This window comes from Schistocerca piceifrons, chromosome 8 (genome assembly GCF_021461385.2).
Source record: "Schistocerca piceifrons isolate TAMUIC-IGC-003096 chromosome 8, iqSchPice1.1, whole genome shotgun sequence".
Taxonomy (NCBI): domain Eukaryota; kingdom Metazoa; phylum Arthropoda; class Insecta; order Orthoptera; family Acrididae; genus Schistocerca; species Schistocerca piceifrons.
This window is the reverse complement of record NC_060145.1, coordinates 140,500,556-140,524,952: the sequence shown is the minus strand read 5'-3', so window position 1 is coordinate 140,524,952 and position 24,397 is coordinate 140,500,556. Positions and strand designations below refer to the sequence as shown.

The following is a 24,397-nucleotide window of genomic DNA, read 5'->3' as shown; positions in this document are numbered from 1 at the left end:
GCTCCGAAAGACACAAGCACTCAGTGTTAAACTCATCTAAAGCAACTTCTAGTTCAAGGTGTTTATTTCTTAGAGACTGAATATTTATATATAAAAACAAAGATGAGGTGACTTACCGAACAAAAGCGCTGGCAGGTCGATAGACACACAAACAAACACAAACATACACACAAAATTCAAGCTTTCGCAACAAACTGTTGCCTCATCAGGAAAGAGGAAAGGAGAGGGGAAGACAAAAGGAAGTGGGTTTTAAGGGAGAGGGTAAGGAGTCATTCCAATCCCGGGAGCGGAAAGACTTACCTTAGGGGGAAAAAAGGACAGGTATACATTCGCACACACGCACATATCCATCCACACATACAGACACAAGCAGACATATATTTAGGTCTTTAAATATGTCTGCTTGTGTCTGTATGTGTGGATGGATATGTGCGTGTGTGCGAATGTATACCTGTCCTTTTTTCCCCCTAAGGTAAGTCTTTCCGCTCCCGGGATTGGAATGACTCCTTACCCTCTCCCTTAAAACCCACTTCCTTTCGTCTTCCCCTCTCCTTTCCTCTTTCCTGATGAGGCAACAGTTTGTTGCGAAAGCTTGAATTTTGTGTGTATGTTTGTGTTTGTTTGTGTGTCTATCGACCTGCCAGCACTTTTGTTCGGTAAGTCACCTCATCTTTGTTTTTATATATAATTTTTCCCACATGGAATGTTTCCTTCCATTATATTGAAATCATTAGACTGAATATTTGGATTCATAACTTGAAAAGAATTTGATGGGAGCCTAGATTTAGTTACACTTACAGTTTGTTCTATCGAACTGGTCGTAGAGAAGTTGGTTGTCTGCATATTTGTTGAAAGTTCTATACTGCAACTTTTCCTGTTCTGGGGTAGAAAAAATCCTGGTTCATTCTTGAAGGTCATTTTGGTCTTAAGCTCATTTTTCCATTCTTCGGTGTGTCGGTTGTCACTATAGGCCGCACTGATCTTGTTTTTCCATTATTCTTGCAACTACTTGGAATAGTGGAGTGTTTCCCAGAATTATTGATCTTGCTTTCAGACTTATGTGTGCTTGTTCCAACAGGAGTGAGCTGTACTGCATTTGTTATTACATTGGTTCTTGAAGCTGTTGGAGTACATAAATTGTTTTGGGCTAGTCCTTTAGTCACAGCTTTCATAGTTAGAGGAGGTGCTGTGGTTGTTACCTTTGTATCTATACACATATTAGAGTACTGTGTTGGGTCTTCTGCTTCCGTTTGTAATATAATAGGATCATCATCTTTCTTGTCAATAAATTTCCAGATGAGCTTTTTTATTTGTGTACAGACATATTGCTTTCCCATATTATTCAAATGCATACTGTGTCTGGTATAATGCACTCTTTCTAAGCCATCAAGTATTAAAAACAATGTATTTGGGAAAGCTTTGGTAATCTTTTCCAGTTTTCTGTTCGTGACTTCAATTTCCTTGTTTACACACGAACTTGGAACTAGATCTTTTCTGAGTGGTATGCTTGATAACACTACATTTAGATTTTTTAAATTATTCGAGGCCCTTCTAGCAGATCTGATGGCTTCTCTGGTGTTGTTTTGGTAGACATCATTTGCACCACAAAATATTAAAACAATGTCCTTTTTAGTTAGTGGGCCTGCTAGTGTTTTGCAGTCCTGTGTGAATTCATTCATTTGAGCACTTGGCTTAACTATACCTGTTGCATTAGCTTGTATTTCTTTCAACATTTCTGGTATTTTTCGTCCGTGACTGTCAGCAAGAATAAGTATTTTTCCTTGAAATCCAATGTGTCCATTTGTATTGTATTTGTGTTGTGGTCTGTCACTTTTTTTGTAATGTTCGCCTTTATTTGCACTGTTGCTTATATCAACACACTCCATAACACATGCACTTGAATCTATTGCTGTCGTATTTAGGCTTCTGAACCCTTCATTCTGCATTTCTTTTTCACTATTTACGGTTTTCATAGGTTTTGTTTTGGATAACCCATGGAATTTCATGTAACTTAGCAGTTCAGTATCTTCCTTTCGAAGTTTTATTATATCACTCTTTAAAGAATGAATTGCTGATTGCATATTTACCATACATTGTTTTAGATGTTCAATATCAGCTACACATGTAGTACATGGCATATTTTTACCTCCAATGGCTGTATTTTCATTCTGAGAAACATTGCACACTTTCTGCACAGGAACCATTTTCTTTCGCTTCTTAAGTGACACTATTACACACAATAAATTTTGGATCACAACAGACACTGAATTTTTCGCATATTACACTTTTTTTTCACACTTTACGTTTGTATTTTCAGGCTAACACACTCGCGATTTCTTACTGGCCGCCATCTCCTTGTATTTACTCAAAAATGAGTAAATATGCATGAAAGAAAAAGAGGAACATGGTTTCTTAGAGATGACGTTTAACAATTTAAAAGTTTTGTAACTATTTATTTATTTTTTTCATTACATATTCCTGAAAAAATAACTGTTACCAAATAGCACCATCCATATTCCTAAGTAAAGAAAATACTTTTGATTCCTCCTTCAAAACTGTTCAGTTTAGAAATTGCCAAGCACTTTTGTTTAGCAATTTTCTAGATGTGATTCTATTTTCAAGCTAAATTTGTTACATCAGTGTTATTCAATATGTTATTTTATTCTGTTTATTGATTTATTTATCTTGGCAAGATCAAGGCCCAAGACCCTCTCTCACATGTAACCAAGACACCCTACATGTTTTACTCTAGCCATTACCCACAGCTGCACTCGCATATCAATAATATTGTTATGATGGATGATAGTCAGTAACATCAGCTATCCTTACATGTATGCCACTTTGGGTAAGCATAGCTCATGATTGTGCAACCCCCCCTCCCCCCCCCCCCCCCCCCCCCAAGCTGTTTCCAACACACGATGGATGGGCATGTGCAGTGTCGCTGCAGGAGAATGGGCAGGAGTGTGCATATATGTATTGTTTTATGGAAATAGCTATACATTTCACAATATGTACAATATGCAACAATTGGTGTGGAAATATGGATTAACCACATTGAAGTTTGTATAAGGATTGTTGTGTTCATTACTTTGAAACATATCCTCTAGCACATATCGACCATTGGAAGCATTTTCACAAATATGATAAAGATCAAAAATAGGAGAGAAAATAGCTTTTTCAAAGAGTGAAAATTTTTCCCTAATTTGTGTAATATTCCTCAAGTCAGCAAGTATCTTGTACTACAAAGTGATCGTTGTTCTTCCTCAGGGTTCAGGCTATCTCCATACCAGATATCATCAAAATTGATACAACAGATTAGTCATCAAAATGTAACAGACAGAGATACTTTTTCATTCGTAATATTAGTATGGATAAAACTTTGAATTTCAATATCTTTGTTCCCCATGAAAATTTGTCTAACAGGTGTTAGAGAAGCATACTTGAACAGACAGACAGACAGGTATGACAGCTTTACAGATTTATTATTAGTAAAATTATGTTGATAATGACACAAGTTATAAAAATACATGAAAAGAATAATAGTTACTGTAGCAAAAGTGACAGTTTGTATTAGTTTATAAATAGGGGACCAACAATGACGGATTACTGTCATGTAGATTTAACCTGAGTGTGCAAGTAATGGATTGTGAGAGGAAGAAAAAGAGTAATGTGTTAGAAAACAAATAATGAAGAGAGGGAGAAAGAATTTGGTATCACTGATTGAGAAACAGAAAGAGAAAGAAGAGTAACTGATATAAGATGCAAGAATTTTCTTTACTCTTTTACAAAGAGAAACTAGCCATATGTGCTAATTTTTTGGGTAACAGTTATGTGGTTAACTAAAGGAAGTGCTGTAGCATTTTCTTAAATGCAGCAGGGCACTGAATTGCAGTGCGCAGACTAGTTTGCCTGAAAGATGGAGAGCAGTAATAGAGAAGGAGTTTGCAAATGTTTTTGTTTCACAGACAGGCACAGCCAGGACATTAGACATGTGTTGCAATTCTGATGAGGTGGCAGGTACCTCGTCTCTGATGTGAGGTATTGGGGCACATGCACACAGAGTAACCAAAACATAACCTGTGGCAGCTGTGTAACTTGTTCAACTACAAACATTCTAGCTGGGTGCAAGTAGCATTGACATGGTCAAACAAAAGTCTTACTGCACATGGCAGCAGTATTTTCTGGCCACTTGAGGCACTTATATAAAGTACACCCCATTTCTTTACCATTTCCTGGTATGTTATTGGGATACTGTCAAGAAGAATAGGAGAAAAATTTTTCACAGAATTCAGAACTAATTAATTTTGGACGGTGTACAAAAATTACTTGGGACTTCTAACAATCCTCAACCTGTTTAAGGTTTTCCTAACACAATAAATGTGCTAAGGGTCATGGGTGTTTAATGAAATAGTATTACTAAAACTTTGCACTATTTTGTCAGAGCATCTGTTTGTCATCTTCAGATGAAGGTAATCTAGTGCTGTAGCAACAGCATACAACACATAAGATGGTGCTCAAGAGCTGCAATAGCGATTTTGAAATAATCTAACATTTTTATTGTCTTCCTTAATTTTGCTCATTAAAAGACAGTGAGCTTAAATGTTGTTCTTTGATTGGGAAAACCACTCATGAAAAGCATCACCCTCAAAGTGTTATCCTCAGAGCTTGCAGAAGCAATACTGTGATCCCAACAGCACCTTCCGAATGTGTCTGTAGCATTTTGTGTTTTTTTGATCTGTATGTAAAATATGTATGTAAAATATGTATGCTCTCTTGCAATTGTGATTATGGTGTTACATGTTGTTGATGTAGCTAATATTAGATGAAAGAATTACAGTATGAGAACCAAGTGTTATCTTTAGATTTTGTGTTTTAAACAATCATTATTAATTTCAACATGTAAATGAAGGAAACTGCAATGTCAGCCTCATATTGTCATGAGATGCAGCTTCAGTAGAATGTGTATCAAGACAACATCTTTAGATTTTTCAACATTTTGTGATAATACTGTCTTTCCATATTATGCTTGGCAGTTACTACTTTCTGGTTGGCAGGGTTGGGCCGTTCAAAGGTATACCGGTATCAGTCAGGACAGTGGATTCGTGAGCAGAGTACACTGGAATTGAGTCCTGATACTTTGGTGCTAGCAGAGCCTGTGATGGAGCTTAAGGGTGAAGGAAAGTCTCAGCGCAAAATAAACACCCTACATATTATTGATGCTGTCTCTCTTGGAGGCACTGATGTCCATAATTTACATATCACTGAGCGGTTAGTATCTTCTGCATTATGGAGTGTGATTTCAGATGGTTAATGTTAAATTTGCACTTAACTTTTTTCCTTCTTTCTTGTATGTGGAATATACTGAAATAGTGAGTGAAATTTATGGAATTGATTGCTTCTCCATGCAGGAATAAAAATATCAACAAAAGTTGCAATTGTTTTGACTGAAATTAATGTATGCTCCTAGTGCTTATTTAAACTGTGGTTTCAAGGACATAAATGACCCCTCCCCATACCACTTAGGAAGGTATCTTTACAAATCAAACTTACATCTTGCTTCATGAAGCAGACAGAATTATCAAATCAGTATCACCTTGAAGAAAGCTGGAATATGTAATGGATATTGACATGTAGCAAGTGCACTCCTAGGTATGTAATGTGTAGTGAAATTGCAAAACTGTTTCGTCATTCACTACAAAACTGAAATGAGGAATCTCCACCCCCACCCCACCCCAATATCTACTCTCACACCCCCTGCACAATTCAAATCCTGGATATGCCCTTGTATAGCTTTATAACTAAGCAACAACTATTTGTGTGTGAATGGGTTGGTTCCGAAGACCCTTGGAGACAACAAATTCGACTAAGTTTCTTCATAAAAAGTGTGTAATAAAAATGAAGACAAGATTTGTGATTTTTACACATCACAGTATTTTCCTCGGGATGCAGAAATACATACATACTGGTCCCCATAAGAAATCTTAATGTTAAGAATTCATAGTGTTTATTATGTAAATGAAATGCACTAGTCTTGTGTATGCGGCGTTGTGGCTGTAATGAGAAGTTCCAGTTTGAGGTATAAATTTTATTCATTTTTTACATAAAATATTACAGAGTCAATTATCAACAATGACAATTTTTTCAGAATAAATCACACATGCAAGGCTGCAAAATTAAAAAAAAAAAAGTGATCCTCAACCCACAGAGAGGTAGCCATGTAATATAGGAAAGCATTTTACCATTTCTTGAGGAAAGTACTCATTTTATGAATCACAAATAGAAAGCTGAATCTTCAAATGGCAGTAGACATATTAATTGAAATTTCATTTTTGCTGCTGCTACTCTACAAAGTGAGTTGTTTGAACTTGTCTCAAAAGCTGTCAGGGAGCTTTAGCCTATTCCTGTCTGTGGAGTACTTTCCAAATTTGTCAGTTTCAACTCCTTAACTGTCAAGAAATAGTTTTTTTTAATCCAGTTGTAAACAGTGTTAGCCTAGAGCAAGCAACTGGTGTGTAGCAGAAAACATTAAAAACTTCAAAATCACAGTGAATCTCAAGAGTTGTTACTGCATGTCACAGATTTCAGGTAAAGCATGCTACAAGCACAAAACAACAGTGCATTATGTCACTTACAGGAATCAATAACTTAATAATATACTTCAGATAGATTTTGATTTAATTACTTTTCCTTTAATAGTAAAATTTGAGAGTGAAGAACGGTTTTGTAATTAGAACCAAACATTTCAGTACAAACGTTTGACCTCTTAATCTTCCACAGGATAGATTGAATACTGTGAACCCATGTACCTTGAAAGCATAATATTGTCAAAGACTTGATGACACTACCCATATAATTGATTAGAAAAGGACTTAATATAAAAAAGAAATACAAAAGAAACATTAAGTATATTTTATGATATGCAGAAAAATACTCAGTTTTATTGATAATTTGGTATCTTGAAGTAATTCTCTTGACATCACCACAATCAGTAGCCATTTGACATCCACTACTCGATAAACTCCATTTCTAGTTTTTTCCATGTGTTATGGTCTTCAGCTGCATGCAACCATTTTGCCTCTGTACATTTTCCAGTGGCACATATGCAACTTCCACCTCTTACCTCTTACCTCTTAGTATCCAGCAAAGTACTTCTTTGTTACATCTAAAATTCATCCACCTAGCTACATTATCTTGCCACCTCCCTTGATTTTCATTGCAGACACGTTTACACCTTCCACTTCCAGATATTCTGTGATCTACTTGGATGTTATCCTGTCTCTTCTGGTGCTTCAGAACACAGCTCTCCATTTCTCAGTGAGCAAACCTCAGCTTTTGATTGGCATTGGCTTTAAAAATCGATGTTGCACTGGTGTAAATCACAACTAATATGTTGTGAGGTGAACTTTCTGTTTCAGACACGTCAGAGATATAGTTTCCAAAACTCTATTTAGTTTATCACAAGCATGCTAGGATGTTATTATTCTTCTGTGTATTTCCTTTCCATCTATAAATATGAAAACTCATCCAACAAGTCTGAGATTTAATTGATAACTTGTCCAATTTTCTTTTCATTGTGCTGGAAACACACTGTTTAAAGTCTTAATTGTAATTGATTTTCATACCAACTTTCAAGTTTGCTTTATGAATTTTTTGGATTATTTGTTGAAGTTTATCCTCACTTGGGGCAAACAGTACAGTGTTACTCAGGAAACAAGATGATTCAGATGTGTTCCATTAAACTGTATTCTTTCTTAGTTTATCTAGTTTTAAGGATCTGAAAACTCCCTCTGGGCATAATGAGAATAGATGTTTTATGATATGGAATCTACTGGCGTGGCTTAACTTGAAGCTCTTACTTTCCCACTATCCTAAATTCTCCAGTGTTCTACTGCAGGTTGAATCACTCCTTTGCTTTGCAAGGGTTGTCAGTATGGATTATACTGAAACTAAGAAATTTTTCCACAATTTTGAAACCCCATGTGACGTAATTCAATCAGTCATTTCTGTAATTTTGTTCAAGATTTGCAAATAATCCATTGTGCCATGTCCACTTCTAAAATCAGCTGGTTCTCTCTCTCCTTTTTTTTCTCTTTAAATGATAATTTTAAGCTGACAGGTCTACAGTTTTTTAATCCCTTGAGAAGTAGTGTGAAAAGCATTGTTCCAGTTTTGGAGAATTGTATTACTTTCCAGAAAAATAAGCGATTTTGCAACTTCCTTTTTCTTTTTTGCCCAATATCAACCCATTTCTGTTAAACATCATCATCTCCAGATACCTTTCCTATCTTCATAATTTGAATGCCTTTCAATACATCACCTGGAATTATTTCCACAATATCATTATTTTCATTATTGTCAGTCTGTGTTTCTGATTAGTTCTTGACATCTATAAATATTTAAAGAAGTTATGGAATGATTGTACAGTTTTCTCATGCATGCATGTCATCTTAAATGTTGAAATATGGTGTCTATTATACATATGTATTTGTTATTTCTTTTTTATGCTCATATTGTTTTGAGCTGTTTCTTTTTTATTATATTCATTTTATCTCATCATGATGTCTTCTTCTTCTTCTTCTTCTTCTTCTTCTTCTTCTTCTGCTTTTACGGCCTCATTGGACCACTTCAGTCAATCATTTCTGGTCCTCTTCTTTGGTATTTTCCCCTTCTGAGTGGCCCAGTATCTCTTCATTCGTTCCGATGCTTTTCGTCGTTCCTTATCTGTAAATACCCTTTTCATTGTATGTCGTTTGTCAATTTTTGGTTTAAATCTTATTTCTGTGTCCCTCAACTTCTTTAAATTTGGCGTTTTGTTCTGCAAATCATCCAGAGTTATTTCCAGTTCTTCCATATCCTCTCTTATTTCCTTAAGCCATCCTCCTTGTTGTTTCAAATTCCAGAGTTTCTCAATAATTTTCCTTGATAATCTGGTTTCTGGTGTCCTCAGAATGTGACCACAAAAAGAGATCCTTTTCTTTTGTATAGTATCAGTGATGGGCTCCAGTTCTCTGTATACCACTTCATTTGGAACTATCCGCCATTGCCCAGATTTTTGATATTCCTTATTTATGCATGTTCTAGCAACTCTTCTCTCTACTTTTAAAATTTTGTCAATTCTGTTTTTCTGGGTGACTTTAAAAAGAGTTTCACTTCCGTATGTAACCTCTGGTTGAACCACCGTCTTGTAATGTTTTAATTTTGTTTTAATTGATAGACATTTTTTATTGTACGTAGACCATGTTAGTTTTTGAGCTTTTATCATTTTATTAGTTCTTGCTCACCATACAGGTTTCTCGTCCAATTTATGTGTTATAATTTCACCCAGGTATTTAAATTGTTTCACTATTTTAATTTCCCTATTGTTCACTGTGATGTGATCTATTACAAGTGGATCCGTTACCATTATTTAGTCTTTTCAAATGATATCTGGAGTCCTAATTTTTGTGCTATATTTTGTAAGCTTGTTATTTGTTTCGTGGCTTCCTGAATATTATTAGCTAGTAATGCTAGGTCATCAGCAAATCCCAAGCAATTTAGGTTTATTTTATCTTTCTTAGTTCCAATTTTAATATTCATAGGATTTTCCTTGTACCATTCTCTCATTACATATTCAAGAGCACAATTGAATAGCAATGGTGATAAACAATCTCCCTGTCTCAACCCTGTTTTAATCGTAAATGGTTCAGATATTTCTCCTCTAAATTTTACTTTGGATTTGGTGTTTGTTAAGGTTAACTGTATCATTTTTATTAATTTAGGATGAAGTCCAAAATTCCTTAATATTTTCATCATTGAAGATCTATGGATGCAATCATACGCCTTTTTGAAATCTACAAAAGTTATGACTAGTTGTTTTTGCCTTCTTTTGTAGACATCCATAACTAACTTCAAGGTGGTTATCTGTTCTGGGCAGCTTCTCCAGGATCTAAATCCTCCTTGATATTCTCCCAGTTCCAGTTCTAATTGATCTTTACAGCGGTTGTATAGTATTCTTGACATGATCTTATACGTGCAGTCCAAAAGGGAAATTCCTCTATAGTTGTCTGGATTTGATTTTTCTCCTTTCTTATGTAATGGATGTATTATAGCAGTAGTCCAATTTTCTGGTAATTTTTCTTCATTCCAGATTTTTACTATGCATTGGTGTAATGCTATCTTTACTGGTTCTGCTGCATATTTCCAAAGTTCAGCAAACGTTTGATCTTCTCCACTTGCTTTGTAGTTTTTGAGTTCTTTCAAAGCTCTGTAGACCTCATTAATTGTAGGTGGATTTATATTTTCTGCTGGTGTTTTAATTGGGGTTTCTGTGTTTATCTGAAGAAGTTCTGGGGGATCTTCACAATTTAGTAACTTGTTAAATGTTTCTGCTAGAATTTCTGTATTTTTACTATTGCTATGGGCTAGGTTATTATCTTTATCTTTTAACATTAATGTTGGAGGATCATATCTTTGTAATTGTCTGCCAAATATTTTGTAATAGTCTCTTGAGTTTGTTTTTTCACTATTTGTTTCTATCATTAGAAGTATACCTTTTTGGTACTGACGTTTAACTCTCCTTATTATTTTTTGTGTTGTCTTCCTTTGTTTTGTGAGTTCCAAATATGATTTTTCTGTTTTTTCATTTTGATGCCTTAACCAGGCTTGGTGTCGATCCAACACTGCTTCATCACATTCATCGTTCCACCACTGGTGTTTTTTCCTTGGATTTATAGGGGCAACTTGTTCAGCTATTTGTTTCAATTTGGAAATTATTTCTTCCAGATCATCTGTTATTTTTATATCCCTGGTTTGTGCTTCATAATCCTCATTTTGTATCAGTTTATGAGGGTCATAGGTTCTCTTCTTCTTCTGGTGGAATTTTTTCTTTGCTAATGGGGTTAATTTAATTTTAATTTTTATCATGTAATGGTCTGATCCGGTATCTGTCCCTCTCAGTACTTTCACATTGTAAATTTCCTTGTGGTAATTCTTATCCATGCAGACATGGTCCAGTTGCCACTCTCCTTTTTTCCAGTCTGGATGTTTCCAAGTTTTTAGTTTACTTGGTCTTCTCTTAAAATACGTCGACTTTGAGATCATGTCATGGTTTCTGCAAAATTCCACTAGTCTTATGCCATTTTTGTTTGTTCTTCTTTGTGCTGTCCATTTCCCTATTATGTCTCTATATCTCTTTTCCCTTCCTAACTGGGCATTGAAGTCTCCAATTAAAATTTTGATGTGATTTTTATTAATGTTATTCGTCGTTTGATCTAAGAGCTCCCAAAATTTTTCTACCTCTTCTCTGTGTTCTTTTTTATTATTTTTATCATTTGTCGGGGCATGGGCATTTATTATTGTGTACATTTTATTTGCAGCTTTTAAGAGTTAATGTTGAGAGCCTGGGAGATTGTGCTTTAAAATTATTATGGACTCTATTATTTTCAGACTCACCACGAATCCTGTTCCAAATTGTGGACACTGTTTCATGACTCTTTTCCCTGGTATTCCCTTATAAATCCTATATCCTTGTGATTCTATCGGCTCCTGATCAGTATTTCTCATTTCTTGAAGTCCGGTTATGAGAATCCCCTTGCGATCCATTTCATCCGTCAGAATTTTGAGGTTGCCTGGTTGTATGAGGGAATTTATATTGTGTGTCGCAATGTAGTTTATTTGTCCATCATGATGTCATATAGACATTTATAAAGAGATTTGTTTATTCTTATATGCTATAGAATTCCTGATATTGTTTACTTGAAGTTGTCATCTGATCTTTAATTTTACCTTGTTACATTTGAATTTTTGTGTAATTTTATTTTCATTGTACCTGAAACTTTCTAAGTAAATACTTCTCCTTTTTCATGATCTATTTTATCTCTGTTTTCTAAAATGTTGAACTTCTTTTGTGGTTCTCAGTCTGAAGACTGGTTTGTTGAAATTTTCCAAGCTAGTCTATCCTGTGCAGATCTCTTCATTAGTTTGTAACTATTCCAACCAAAATCCATTTGAACCTGCCTGCAGTTGTCAAGCTTTGATCTTCTCCCGCAATTTTGCCTCAGGATGAACCTTATCAACTAATACCTTCTTTTAACCAAGTTGTGCTACAAATTTCTGTTCTCTTGAATTTGATTCAGTACCTTCTCATTAGTTGTTCTGTCTACTCATTTAATGTTCAGCAGTCTTGTGTAACACCACGTTTCAAAAGCTTCTACTCACATTTTATATGTACTGCTTATCGTCAACGTCTCTCTTCCATATAAAGCTACTCTTAATACTTCTGGGTGGTTACTCCTGGGTATTAGACAACTGTAACTATTTCCAGCTTTTTCACCAGTAGTGTAACTATGCAGCATTTGATTTTGTTGCCTAATCATGCACAACTGCATACATATTATAAATGGGAAAGTTTGTATGCGAGTATGTTTGTTACTCCTTCACGCTCAAATAGCTTGACAGTTTTGCAAGAAATTTGGAATGGAATTAGCTTATACCCTGGAGTAACTCATAGGCTACTTTTAAAAGTGCATAGTTCAAGATATTTAATGATTTAAAAAATATAACATGAAATATGCAATGATAATTACTCTTAGAAAAAGCTATTTCCTGTTTCATTTTTGAACTGTATCATATATGTGAAAATGCTTTTACTCTTTAATATGTCCTTACATAATATAATTCAACATAATGAATGCAATGCTTATACAATCCACCATACTCCCATACAAGCCTACTGCATTTTAGCCTCTGAGCGTCAGTCAGTCAGTCAGTCAGTGATACAGACCTATAGGTACTTGCCTACCATCAGAGTGCCACCATTAAACCATACAATAGAGTTGTATTTCCCCAGGAAATATATTTACTTACTTTCAGTTGCACTGCTGTACAAATATGGCAAGGCCTGTACAACTGGTGAAATGGCCACTGCTCTTCTTCAGGAACCATGTGTCTTCACAGATACTCCTGTGATGTGATCATACCTACATAGGGCTACCTTTATTATTAAGGCATGCAAGCCACCCCAACACAGCAAGAGCCATGGTTCATTGGGAGAGTGGGAGCAGTTGCTTTGTTGTATGATAAAATATTGTATTATGAGTGATAAAATGTAGCAATGTAATCAGTACCATTTTAAGTGCTACTTTGTTCTTTCCAATTTTTATATCTTCATTCCCCCTCATCTCATGCTTGCCAATCTATCTGAGGTTTGTGCTCAAGGACTTATCTGTATGTTTATTTATCTGTTGGTATATGCTTGCCTTCAAAGTCTGTTAATTGTTGTTTCTTGGTATCTCTCTGTCATTTTTTGATTAAACTAAATGCAGGTGCCCCGGCCTTACTTGTAGTTGACTAGCTGGTCCAGTACTGTTATCTTGATGGATTTGTTAATGACATAGTCCCAGTAGTTAGAACTTTGTGCCAGAACTTTTATACAGTTGTAATTCATTCCATGTACTTCTGATAGAAGCGATGTGTTACTACAGTTTGGTTACAGTAGTCAAGTATGCTGCTGGTATTCCTAGCAGTGATCTTCAATCTCTGTATCCATCATGTCACATTGGTGAGGAGATTTGATAGATGCCAGGCTGTCCAAAGTTGTCATTATCACTACTAAATAGTTCCAATGTTTTAGCAGGTGAGAAGGAAACAATATTTATATGATAGTTTTCAAAAACGTTTCTCTAACTCTTTGTTGAAGGCATTTAACTTTCATGTTAGTGCATAAACCTGGATATTTCTTCTCTGATCCTCTACAGTAAAACATATGAGGCCAATTCAAACGACAAAAGTTCCATAAAATTTCGAAAAGTCGTGTGATGGGGTTGTATGTGGCAGTAGTGTTTCTTAAGGCTCAGAAAGTGCTGACAGGTGATAGAGATACATCACCATCAATGGTCAACCTGTCTGGGCACAAGTCAACTCAAGGGCTTCCTTTTCTGTAATGTTGATTGCTTGCCTCATCTGCTAAAGAAGACTATCTTCCATGAGACAAAAATGATTGTGCTGAAAGTTGCAGATGGGAAATGCATCCAGTCACCAGGAACATGTTGTTGTTCTTATAGTCTTTAGTCCGAAGACTGGTTTGATGCAGCTCTCCATACTACTTTATTCTGTGTAAAGCCTCTTCATCTCTGAGTAATTACTGCAACATTCATCCATCTGAATCTGCTTGCTGTAATAATCTTTTCATCTCCCTCTATGATTTTTACCCTGCACTCTTTCCTCCAGCACTAAATTGGTGATTCTTTGCTGTCTCAGAGTGTGTCCTACTAACTGATCCTTTCTTCTAGTCAGTTGTGCCAATTTCTTTGCTCTCCATTTCTACTCAGTACCTCCTCATTAGTTTACATGACCTATCTACCTAATCTTCAGAATTCTTCTGTACCACCACATTTTAAAAGCTTCTATTCTCTCCTTGTGTAAACTTTTTATTGGCCATGTTTCACTTCCATACATGGCTACAATTCATACTAATACTTTCTAAAAAGACTTTCTGACACTTAAATCTATTCTCAAAGTTAACAAATTTCTCTTTTTCAGAAATGCCTTTCTTGTCTTGCCAGTCTACATTTTATATCCTCTCTACTTCAGCCACTCTAAGATTTTTCTCTTGCATCCTTTACTGCCTGCTCAATGTACAGATTGAATAACATAGAGGATGGGGCTGCAACCCTGTCTTGCTCCCTTCTCAACCACTGCTTTCCTTTCATGCCTCTCAACTCTTACAGCTGCCATCTGCTTTCTGTACAAGTTGTAAATACACTTTAGAGTCCTGTATTTTACCCCTGCTACCGTCAAAATTTCAAAGAGAATTTTCAGTCAACATTGTCAAAAGTTTTCTCTAAGTCTGCAAATGCAGTGAACATAAGTTTGCCTTTCTTTAACCTATGTCCTATGAGAAGACACAAGGTCAGTATTGCCTTGGGTGCTTCTACTGTTCTCCAGAATCCAAACTGGTCTTTGCTGAGGTTGGCTTCTACCAGTTTTTCCATTCTTCTATAAAGAATTTGTGTTAGTATTTTGTAACTATGACTTATTAGACTAAGAGTTCGATGATATTCACACCTGTCAGCACCTGCCTTCTTTGGTATTGGAATTATTATATTATTCTTGAAATCTTAGTCTCATACATTGTGCTTAACAGATGGAAGAGTCTTGTCATGGTTGGCTCTCCCTAGGCTGTCAGTAATTCTGACGGTATGTTGTCTACTCCCAGAGCCTTGTTTCAAATTAGGTCTTTCAATGTTCTGTCAATTTTTTCTTGCAATATAATATCTCCCATCTCATCTTCATCTGCGTCCTCTTCCATTTCTGTAATATTGCCCTCAAGTACATCTCCGTTCTATAGGTCCTCTACATACTCCGTCCACCTTTCAGCTTTCCCTTCTTTGCTTAAAACTGGTTTTCCATCTGAGCTTTTGATGTTAGTACAGCTATGAATGTGTATCACAAGAATAAGTATTGTAATGGTTATGGTAAGATATCTACTAGAGAACTCACGTGATTTGAGTCCTATCTTAAGTTATCTGTGAAATCAAACAATTGCTGATATTTGTGTAATCAGTCTCTTATCAATGGAATGTTTCCAGACTGGCTAAAATGTGCTGAAGTTAAGCCTCTTTACAAGAAGGGGGATGAAAAGACACTGTCAAACTATTGACCAATTTCACGTTTGTCAGCTTTTTTAAAAATATTTGAAAAGGTCATGTTCAACCGTCGTCTTAAGCATCTAACTGCAAATAATATATTGTCAAAGTCACAGTTTGGGTCCCTTAAGGGTTCCGATACAGTGAGAATGTATTTAATTAATTAATAACAAAAGAGAGGCTACTGACATTTTCTGTGACCCAACAAAAGCCTTTGATCATGTGAATCACACCATTCTCTTAAGTAATTTAGAATATTATGGTGGCAGTGGCAGTGCTGCGAAATGCTTCAAGTCTTACTAATAGGAAACAAATGGTGACATTTAGAATTACCTGAGGAGTAAGCAGTCTGTCTTCATCTGATTGGGAATTAACTGCATGTGGTGTCCTTCAAGGTTCCATCTAGGGTCTGTTGCTTTTTCTTGTGTGCATTAATGACCTCTCTTCTGTTACATTGCCAGATGCTAAGTTAGTTTTGCTTGTAGATGATACAAACATTGCCATAAATAGCACATCAAGTACAGATTTAGAAATGGGTGCTAATTTTCACTGACAATAATAAATGGTTTAAGGCTAATTTGCTCTCATTAAACTTTAAAAAGACCCACTTTATGCAGTTCAGGTCCTGTAAGAGATTTCCTTCCAACGTGTGTATCAAATGAAAAGACACAGATCGAAGAGGATAACAATGTAAAATTTCTGGGATTACAACTAAATAATAAATTCAAGTGGGAAGGGCATACCACAGAATTACTGAACATCCTAAACAAGTCTGTGTTTGCAATGCAGATGATGTCATATGGAGACATAAATATGAAGAACTTACCTACTTTGCTTACTTTCATTCGGTTATGTCACATGAAATCATATTCTGGGGTAACTCGTCAAACTGAGCAAAAGTTTTTTGAGTGTGAAAGGGTGTAATAAGACTCATTTGTGGTGTAAATTAAAGACCATCATGTAGAAATCTGCTCAGAGAACAGGGTATTCTAACCACTACTTTTCTTTATATTTGTTCCTTAATTAAATTAGTTGCAAATATGTCTCTATTTCCAATTAATAGCTCAATACAGAGTACAACTATTAGGGATAAGAACAATCTACATAAAGACCTAAAACACTTAACCTTTTTCAAAAAAGGGGTTCAGTATTCAGAAACATAGATTTTCATCAAATTGCCAGCAACCATTAAAAACTGGGTTTCAGATAAAGTACAGTTTCAACAGAGTTTGAAAGACTTTTTTTATAGGCAACTCCTTCTACTCTATAGATGAATATCTCAACAGGGACTGTTAGACCAACTTAAGTAAAAATTTCTGTTAGAATTCTTTTTTGCCAGAAGTTGATCACAACAGTCAAGACTAGGTATTTTTGCGTATGATAAATTTGTTTAAAGTGTGTAACTGTGTTTCATTCTGATAGTGTATTAATTATGTACATATAAGCAGTTCCAGTTTACTCTAACATAGTTGCATATTTTGACAATCTACCGACAAATGATCAGGAAAGAAAGTATTATATTCAAATGTTCAATGTTTTTTAATACCTTCTGAAATGTTCCACACCCACAAGAATCATCTCATTTTTGGGTCTATGGAATGAAAACTGAATTTAATCGAATCTACTATCAATGACAGAATGCATCCTCCCAAATTTGTTGATTTAACATTTTGTAGTAATAATGCTATTCTGGGGTGTGATCTGTCAAAGGCATTATTTGCTATCAGAGACTGTGGAATATCAGAGCTCCAGATTGATGAAGCTATTCCCAACAAGCACACATAACAATGACTGCTGTGGGCACTTGCTTGCTGCTGGAGATGATGTTATCCTGCCATCATAAACGAGTTCCAATTATAAGTCAAGCTGCTCAATTAAACTGTGAAGCTTTTGTCTATTGCAAAAACGTAGTCAGCTTACAAAAGAAATATATACGTCAGCAATGACCATAAGCATTATAGAGGGTCAAAGAGAACTTTGGATCACTAATTGTCATGAGCAGTGACAACTCATCCTTAAAGGGACAGCTGAACCAGTCCAGGAAGGGCAGCTTAAGCTATGAATGAAAAATTGTGCCCTGCTACCACTACAGATTATGCTGGGGAGAAAGGCACTGTTGAAACACATGTAGGATGTGGCCTGAGCAAGGTACTACGAGGTGCATTCAAGTTCTAAGGCCTCCGATTTTTTTTCTAATTAACTACTCACCCGAAATCAATGAAACTGGCATTACTTCTCGACGTAACCGCCCTGCAGACGTACACATTTTTCACAACGCTGACGCCATGATTCCATGGCAGCGGCAGAGGCTTCTTTAGGAGTCTGCTTTGACCACTGGAAAATCGCTGAGGCAATAGCAGCACGGCTGGTGAATGTGCGGCCACGGAGAGTGTCTTTCATTGTTGGAAAAAGCCAAACGTCACTAGGAGCCAGGTCAGGTGAGTAGGGAGCATGAGGAATCACTTCAAAGTTGTTATCACGAAGAAACTGTTGCGTAACGTTAGCTCGATGTGCGGGTGCGTTGTCTTGGTGAAACAGCACACGCGCAGCCCTTCCTGGACATTTTTGTTGCAGTGCAGGAAGGAATTTGTTCTTCAAAACATTTTCGTAGGATGCACCTGTTAACCTGTTACCGTAGTGCCCTTTGGAACGCAATGGGTAAGGATTACGCCCTCGCTGTCCCAGAACATGGACACCATCATTTTTTCAGCAGTGGAAGTTACCCGAAATTTTTTTGGTGGCGGTGAATCTGTGTGCTTCCATTGAGCTGACTGGCGCTTTATTTCTGGATTGAAAAATGGCATCCACGTCTCATCCATTGTCACAACCGACGAAAAGAAAGTCCCATTCATGCTGTCGTTGCGCGGCAAGATTTCTTGGCAACATGCCACACGGCCAGCCATGTGGTCGTCCGTCAGCATTCGTGGCACCCACCTGGATGACACTTTTCCCGTTTTCAGGTCGTCATGCAGGAATGTGTGCACAGAACCCACAGAAATGCTAACTCTGGAGGCGATCTGTTCAACAGTCATTCGGCGATCCCCCAAAACAATTCTCTCCACTTTCTCGATCATGTCGTCAGACCGGCTTGTGCGAGCCCGAGGTTGTTTCGGTTTGTTGTCACACAATGTTCTGCCTTCATTAAACTGTCGCACCCACGAACGCACTTTTGACACATCCATAACTCCATCACCACATGTCTCCTGCACCTGTCAATGAATTTCAATTGGTTTCACACCACGCAAATTCAGAAAACGAATGATTGCACGCTGTTCAAGTAAGGAAAACGTCGCCATTTTAAGTATTTAAAACAGTTCTCATTCTCGCCGCTGGCAGTAAAATTCCATCTGCCGTACAGTGCTGCCATCTCTGGGACATATTGACAATGAACGTGGCCTCATTTTAAAAAAATGCGCATGTTTCTATCTCTTTCCAGACCGGAGAAAAAAATCAGAGGCCTTAGAACTTGAATGCACCTCGTACATCGGTGGCTGTTAGCCATTCTGGGCGATTGTTTAGATGATTCAGATCCTGAGTGGAGAAAAAGCAGACCTGTCACCAGTAGAAAGACGGATAGTCTGAGAGGTAGTGGAGATGCTGCAAGATGACATCATTGACTTTGACAGAGTCCTTGGTCTTCTCCTGCAGTTCTTGGGTTAAAGAAGGATGGCATGTCACATTTCAGTGACTGAACAAAATCACAAAAAAGATGTCTACCTGTTGCTGTGCATTGATGACACCCTAGACTGTCTGACAGGAGCAAAGTATTTTTCAACCCAGGCAGGCTACTGACAAGTCAAGCCTGACAGGGAAAGACTGCCTCAGAACATCTGACAGCCTGTGACATTCAAAATTATGCCATTTTGACTGTGTAATGCTCCAACCAATTTCGAACATATGATGGACAACTGTTTCAACACCTTAAATGGACATTGTCACTTTTTTAAAAACATTTGAAGAACATCTAAGTTGCCTAACATCCATTTGAAATGCATACAGACTGCAGGTCTCCATCTGAATCTGAAAAAGTCCTTCTTTGCCATCCATGAAATAAAAATATGGGAGCTTCTTGTGTATGGCAATGGCATCTGTTCTGATCCCGGGAAATAAGAGCAGTCAGATTTTCCAACTGCTCAGCACATTCATGATAGAAGTTTTTTCAAAATGTGTTTGAACTACCAGCAACCCATAATTGACTTTTGTACCATGTCCCTCCTTTATACGAACTGCTTTAGTGAGACACCAACTTTTCATGGAATGAAGTGCATGTAAGGTCTTTCTGTACTAACATCTTCTACAGTCCTAGCATAGCATTGCAAGAAAGTGGAGACAGAACTTCACATCAATGCTGGTGGTTGTCGAATAAGTGCAGTACTAATGGAAATTCAGCAATGTGCTGAAAAGGTGCTTATGCTTCCAGCCCACTCTCCAAATCTAAGATGAACTGCTCTACAACCAAGAGAAAGATTGCCTTGTGGTTGCTTGGGCCATCAATAAGTTTTGGCCATATTTATTTGGCACACCATTCACCATTGCGATAGGCCACCATTCGCTATGCTGGATAATCAGCCTGCAGGATCCATCAGGTTGACTGGCAAGATGTGCACTGAGGCTACAGGAATATGATGTCATAGTGGTATACAAAAGTGGATGCGAACACTAGGATACCAGTTGCCTTTCAAGAAATCCCTTGATGGAACACAGGAGAATGGATGTGAATTCCTAATCATTGCTGCCCTAAAGGACATTACTGCTAAAAAAGAGGAAAGACCCAGCAATGCTGAAAACCAAGAATCCTTGAAACAGGGGGAACCAACCAAAGGAGAATTCCCATTAATAAAAAGAACATTATGGAAAAGGAACTATAATTCAGTGGGGCAGAAATGGACCTCGTCATCCCAGCTCGTGTACAGCCAGGTATCCTGAAGTATTTCTACAACACTCCTACATCTGGTCACCTGGGATTCATGATGACTTGATAGAATCAGACACAGGTATCACTGGCTAGATCTCTACCGATATGTTGGACTCTATGTGAGCTACTTTAAGGAAGGCCAGCGATGGAAGCTTGTGCCCGAATTACCTTTGTGTGCCAACGACAGAAGCATGTTCCCGTTACCTTTACAGAAGCTGGTAATTATTCTGTCTGCAGTAGTGCCATTCCACTTAATTGCAATTGATATTTTGGGGAGGTTCTTGAAGTTGAGAAATGGAAATTGATGAATAATAGTCTGTTACAGAAATTACACAATTTCTTATAGAAGACATAAATTTTAAACACGGAGAGCCCTGTGTGATGATCTCTGATCGATGAAAACTTTTCCACTCAAGACTGGCACCAGAGGTAATTTCATATTGTGACATCACCCACAGGGTGACAACTGCCAACCACCCACAGACGAATGACCTCACAAAACACTTAAGACATTGGCAGATATGCTCTTGGTGTACAGTGATGTTTAACAAAGAAATTGGGACATTATACTGCCATTAGTGACATTTGCATACAACACAGTGAAGCAAGGCACTACAGATATGAAAGTTCTTGGCAGATTAAAACTGTGTGCCAGACTGAGACTTGGAACTTAGGATCTTTGCCTTTTGTGGGAAACAGCTCTGTCAACTGAAACATAACTCACTACCCATCCTTTCAGCTTTATTTCCACTATTACCTTATGTCCTACCTTCCAAACTTCACAGAAGTTCTCCTGCGAAAACTTGCAAAACTAGCATTCCTTAAAAAAAGGATATTGCACACACACAGCTTAGCCACATTCTGGGGGATGTTTCCAGAGTCAAAATTTCATACTGCAGCAGTGTGCCCTGACATGAAACGTCCAGTGCTAGTCTTGCAAGATTCACAGGAGCCCTTCTGTGAAGTCTGGAAGGCAGGAGATGATATACTGGGAGAAGTAAAGCTTGAGGACAAGTCATGAGCTCTGCTTGTGTATCTCTGTTAATAGAACACTTGCCCTTGAGAGGCAGAGGTCCTGAGATAGTGTCTTAGTCTGGCACACAGTTTTAATTTGCCAGGAAGTTTCATATCAGTGCACAAGCCACTTCAGAGTGAAAATTGCATTCAAGATATTACAGGCTTCGTGCCATTCTTTCTGCTATAAGACTGCAAGCTGAAACAACAGTGGATACCCTGTTCCACTTTCAACCTGATTTCATGGAAATTTCATGGAGTGTACATAGAATATTGGTGTTCTCAAGATGACAAAGATGCTTGTGTTCCATTTTGTTTTCGTCAACAATTGCTCCCTTGGGTGGTGATATACACTTTGTCAGAAAGCTTTCCACTCTGGACATTGTAACATAACTTTTCTGTCATACTTCATGCATTGCTGTTAATACTTGCCTCATCAGTGAGCATTTCTTTTTTGCCTGTAACAGGCATTTTAAATTAAACAAAGGAATATCCAGTCTGGCTCCAGTTGCCAGAGCCTGTGGCCAAGTGTGTGTATTTGTGTGTGTGTGTGTGTGTGTGTGTGTGTGTGTGTGTGTGTGTTTGTGTTTTTTGACAAAGGCCTTGTTGGCCAAAAGCTAACTTTCTGACAGTCTTTTTGTCTTGCATTTCTGCAACTCAGTAGCTCCACTACACAATGAGTAGCAACTATCCTTTTCATGATACTGAGGCATTTTATATTATGTCATGTTTGTGTGACATTACTAAAAGAGAGATTTTGTGATTCTTGAGAACTCAGATATTAAATCAGATAGGAGCTTATTGGATTTAAGTGGTGATTTTCTGCCAGAGATAACTTGGCAAAAAAGATAGAAACGTTACAGTTAGTTGATGACTCCTTATATCAGTTCTTTCCACAACAGTATCAGTGATCAGGTAGCACAACAGTGAAGGTATTAGCTAGAGATGGAGCAGAAGTGAGTGTTGCTAACATGCTATTGCCTGGAATAAGGGCTACTTTGAATGTCCTGAATGAGAGAGGAGGATCCACTGTGTACACCTGTCACTGAGTGGAGGATGCCATCAAAAATGCCTCCCATCTTTCTGATGAATCAATTCTCTGTATCATATAAAACAAAAAGTCAGATTCTCAGAATGAAATAAAAAACACTACGTGGACCTTGTCAGTGGAGAAATTGAAGGCAATGATTGGTATCATGTATGCCTGAGGTGCTATTTGTGATAAACTGACAAAAAACAGATTCCATGTACTTATCAGATTCATGTACTTTGATGAGAAGTCCTCTCAAACTTAATGCATTCCTGCTAACACATTCTCTCATATTTCAGAAATATGAAACAAGTCCATGCAAAACTGTCTCCACTGTCACTGCCTGGATGAAAATATTACAGTTGATGATCAGTTACTTCCAAGCAAAGAAAGGTGCAGTTGTATCCAATTTATTCCAAACAAAACTGACAAATATGGACTCAAATTTCAGGTAACTGCAGGGTGGCATTTAAGTACATTTGTAAAGCCTTCCCGTAACTTGGAAAGGAAAGAGTCCAACCAGACAACCACCCATTGGGAGAGAGGATTGTTCCTTGTTCAAACAAATTTCGCGCTTGCAGCCAGTCGTCGTTCAATACTTCGCACGATATTTCAACTGGGCACCTGCCAGTCATCTTCAGGTGAGCCGTCGAAGACTGGCGAAAACGTCGTCCGTTCCTCAATATATAGCGTACTGTAACTATTCTGCGCATGCGTCGAAAACTTGATAGTTGAACCACACTGCCCGCTGGCAGCGCCCTCACTGGTGGAATAGCAGAACTCAGTCGCCCTCTGCGTTGCTGTTTGCCACGATGGTCGATGCAATCTGTCGTCTTCGATTTGAGCAAATTGTGGAGATGATGGGATTCCATGCACTGTCCAGCTGGTAGCCGCTGTCACGGTTTAACAGATTTTCCGCCAGTCATATTTCTATGGATTCTTTAATAATGGAGTCCCAGAAAGACGTTGCTGTGGACAAAATCATTGTTTTCTCATACTCCATTGAATGTCCAGTAGAAATACAATGTTCAGCAATAGCGGACTTGCTTGGCTGCAAAAGGCGGGTGTAACGTTGATGTTCAGTGCAGCGTTCTTTCACGGTGTGTGTGGTTTGACCTATGTAAGCCATACCACATTGGCACGGTATCTTGTAAATTCTGGCCTTTCGTAGTAACAGATTGCCCTTAACTGATCCCACAAGGTCCGCAATCTTCGATGGTGGGTGGAAAACCACTTTTACCTGAAATTTTCGGAAGATTCTTGCTATTTTAAACAAAGTGTTGCCAACGAAAGGAAGAAAAGCTAAAGATTGTTCCGGCATGTTCTCGTCTTTATTCACTTCCTGCTTCTTAGTTTTAACTGTTAGTGCCCTGTTAATCTGCCGGATGGAATACCCATTTTCGCTGAATCTGTCTTTAGATGGGCGAGTTCTTGAGGTAAGCTATCTAGATATGAGACAGTATGAGCTCTATGAACAAGTGTTTTAAGCAAATTCATGGTTTGCGATGGGTGATGGCAACTCGATGCTTGCAGGTACAAATCAGTATGAGTGGGTTTCCGGTAAACTGAATGCCCTAGAGAACCATCAATGATTTTGACAATGATTATGTCCACAGCAACGTCTTTCTGGGACTCCATTATTAAAGAATCCGTAGAAATACGACTGGTGGAAAATCTGTTAAACCGTGACAGCGGCTACCAGCTGGACAGTGCATGGAATCCCATCATCTCCACGATTTGCTCAAATCGAAGACGACAGATTGCGTCAACCGCCGTGGCAAACAGCAACGCAGAGGGCGACAGAGTTCCGCTATT

The 24,397-nt window shown here is 37.6% G+C and overlaps 1 protein-coding gene across 1 annotated transcript in view; it reads left to right on the top strand.

The window, feature by feature from the left end:
• The window catches only part of LOC124711168 (cap-specific mRNA (nucleoside-2'-O-)-methyltransferase 1), a 284,326-nt gene that overhangs the window by 215,592 nt on the left and 44,337 nt on the right, over positions 1-24,397 (top strand). The window contains exon 14 of the mRNA XM_047241092.1: positions 5,055-5,268. Within this exon, the coding sequence (XP_047097048.1) occupies positions 5,055-5,268 (214 nt within the window). The remainder of the gene's footprint in view (positions 1-5,054; positions 5,269-24,397) is intronic.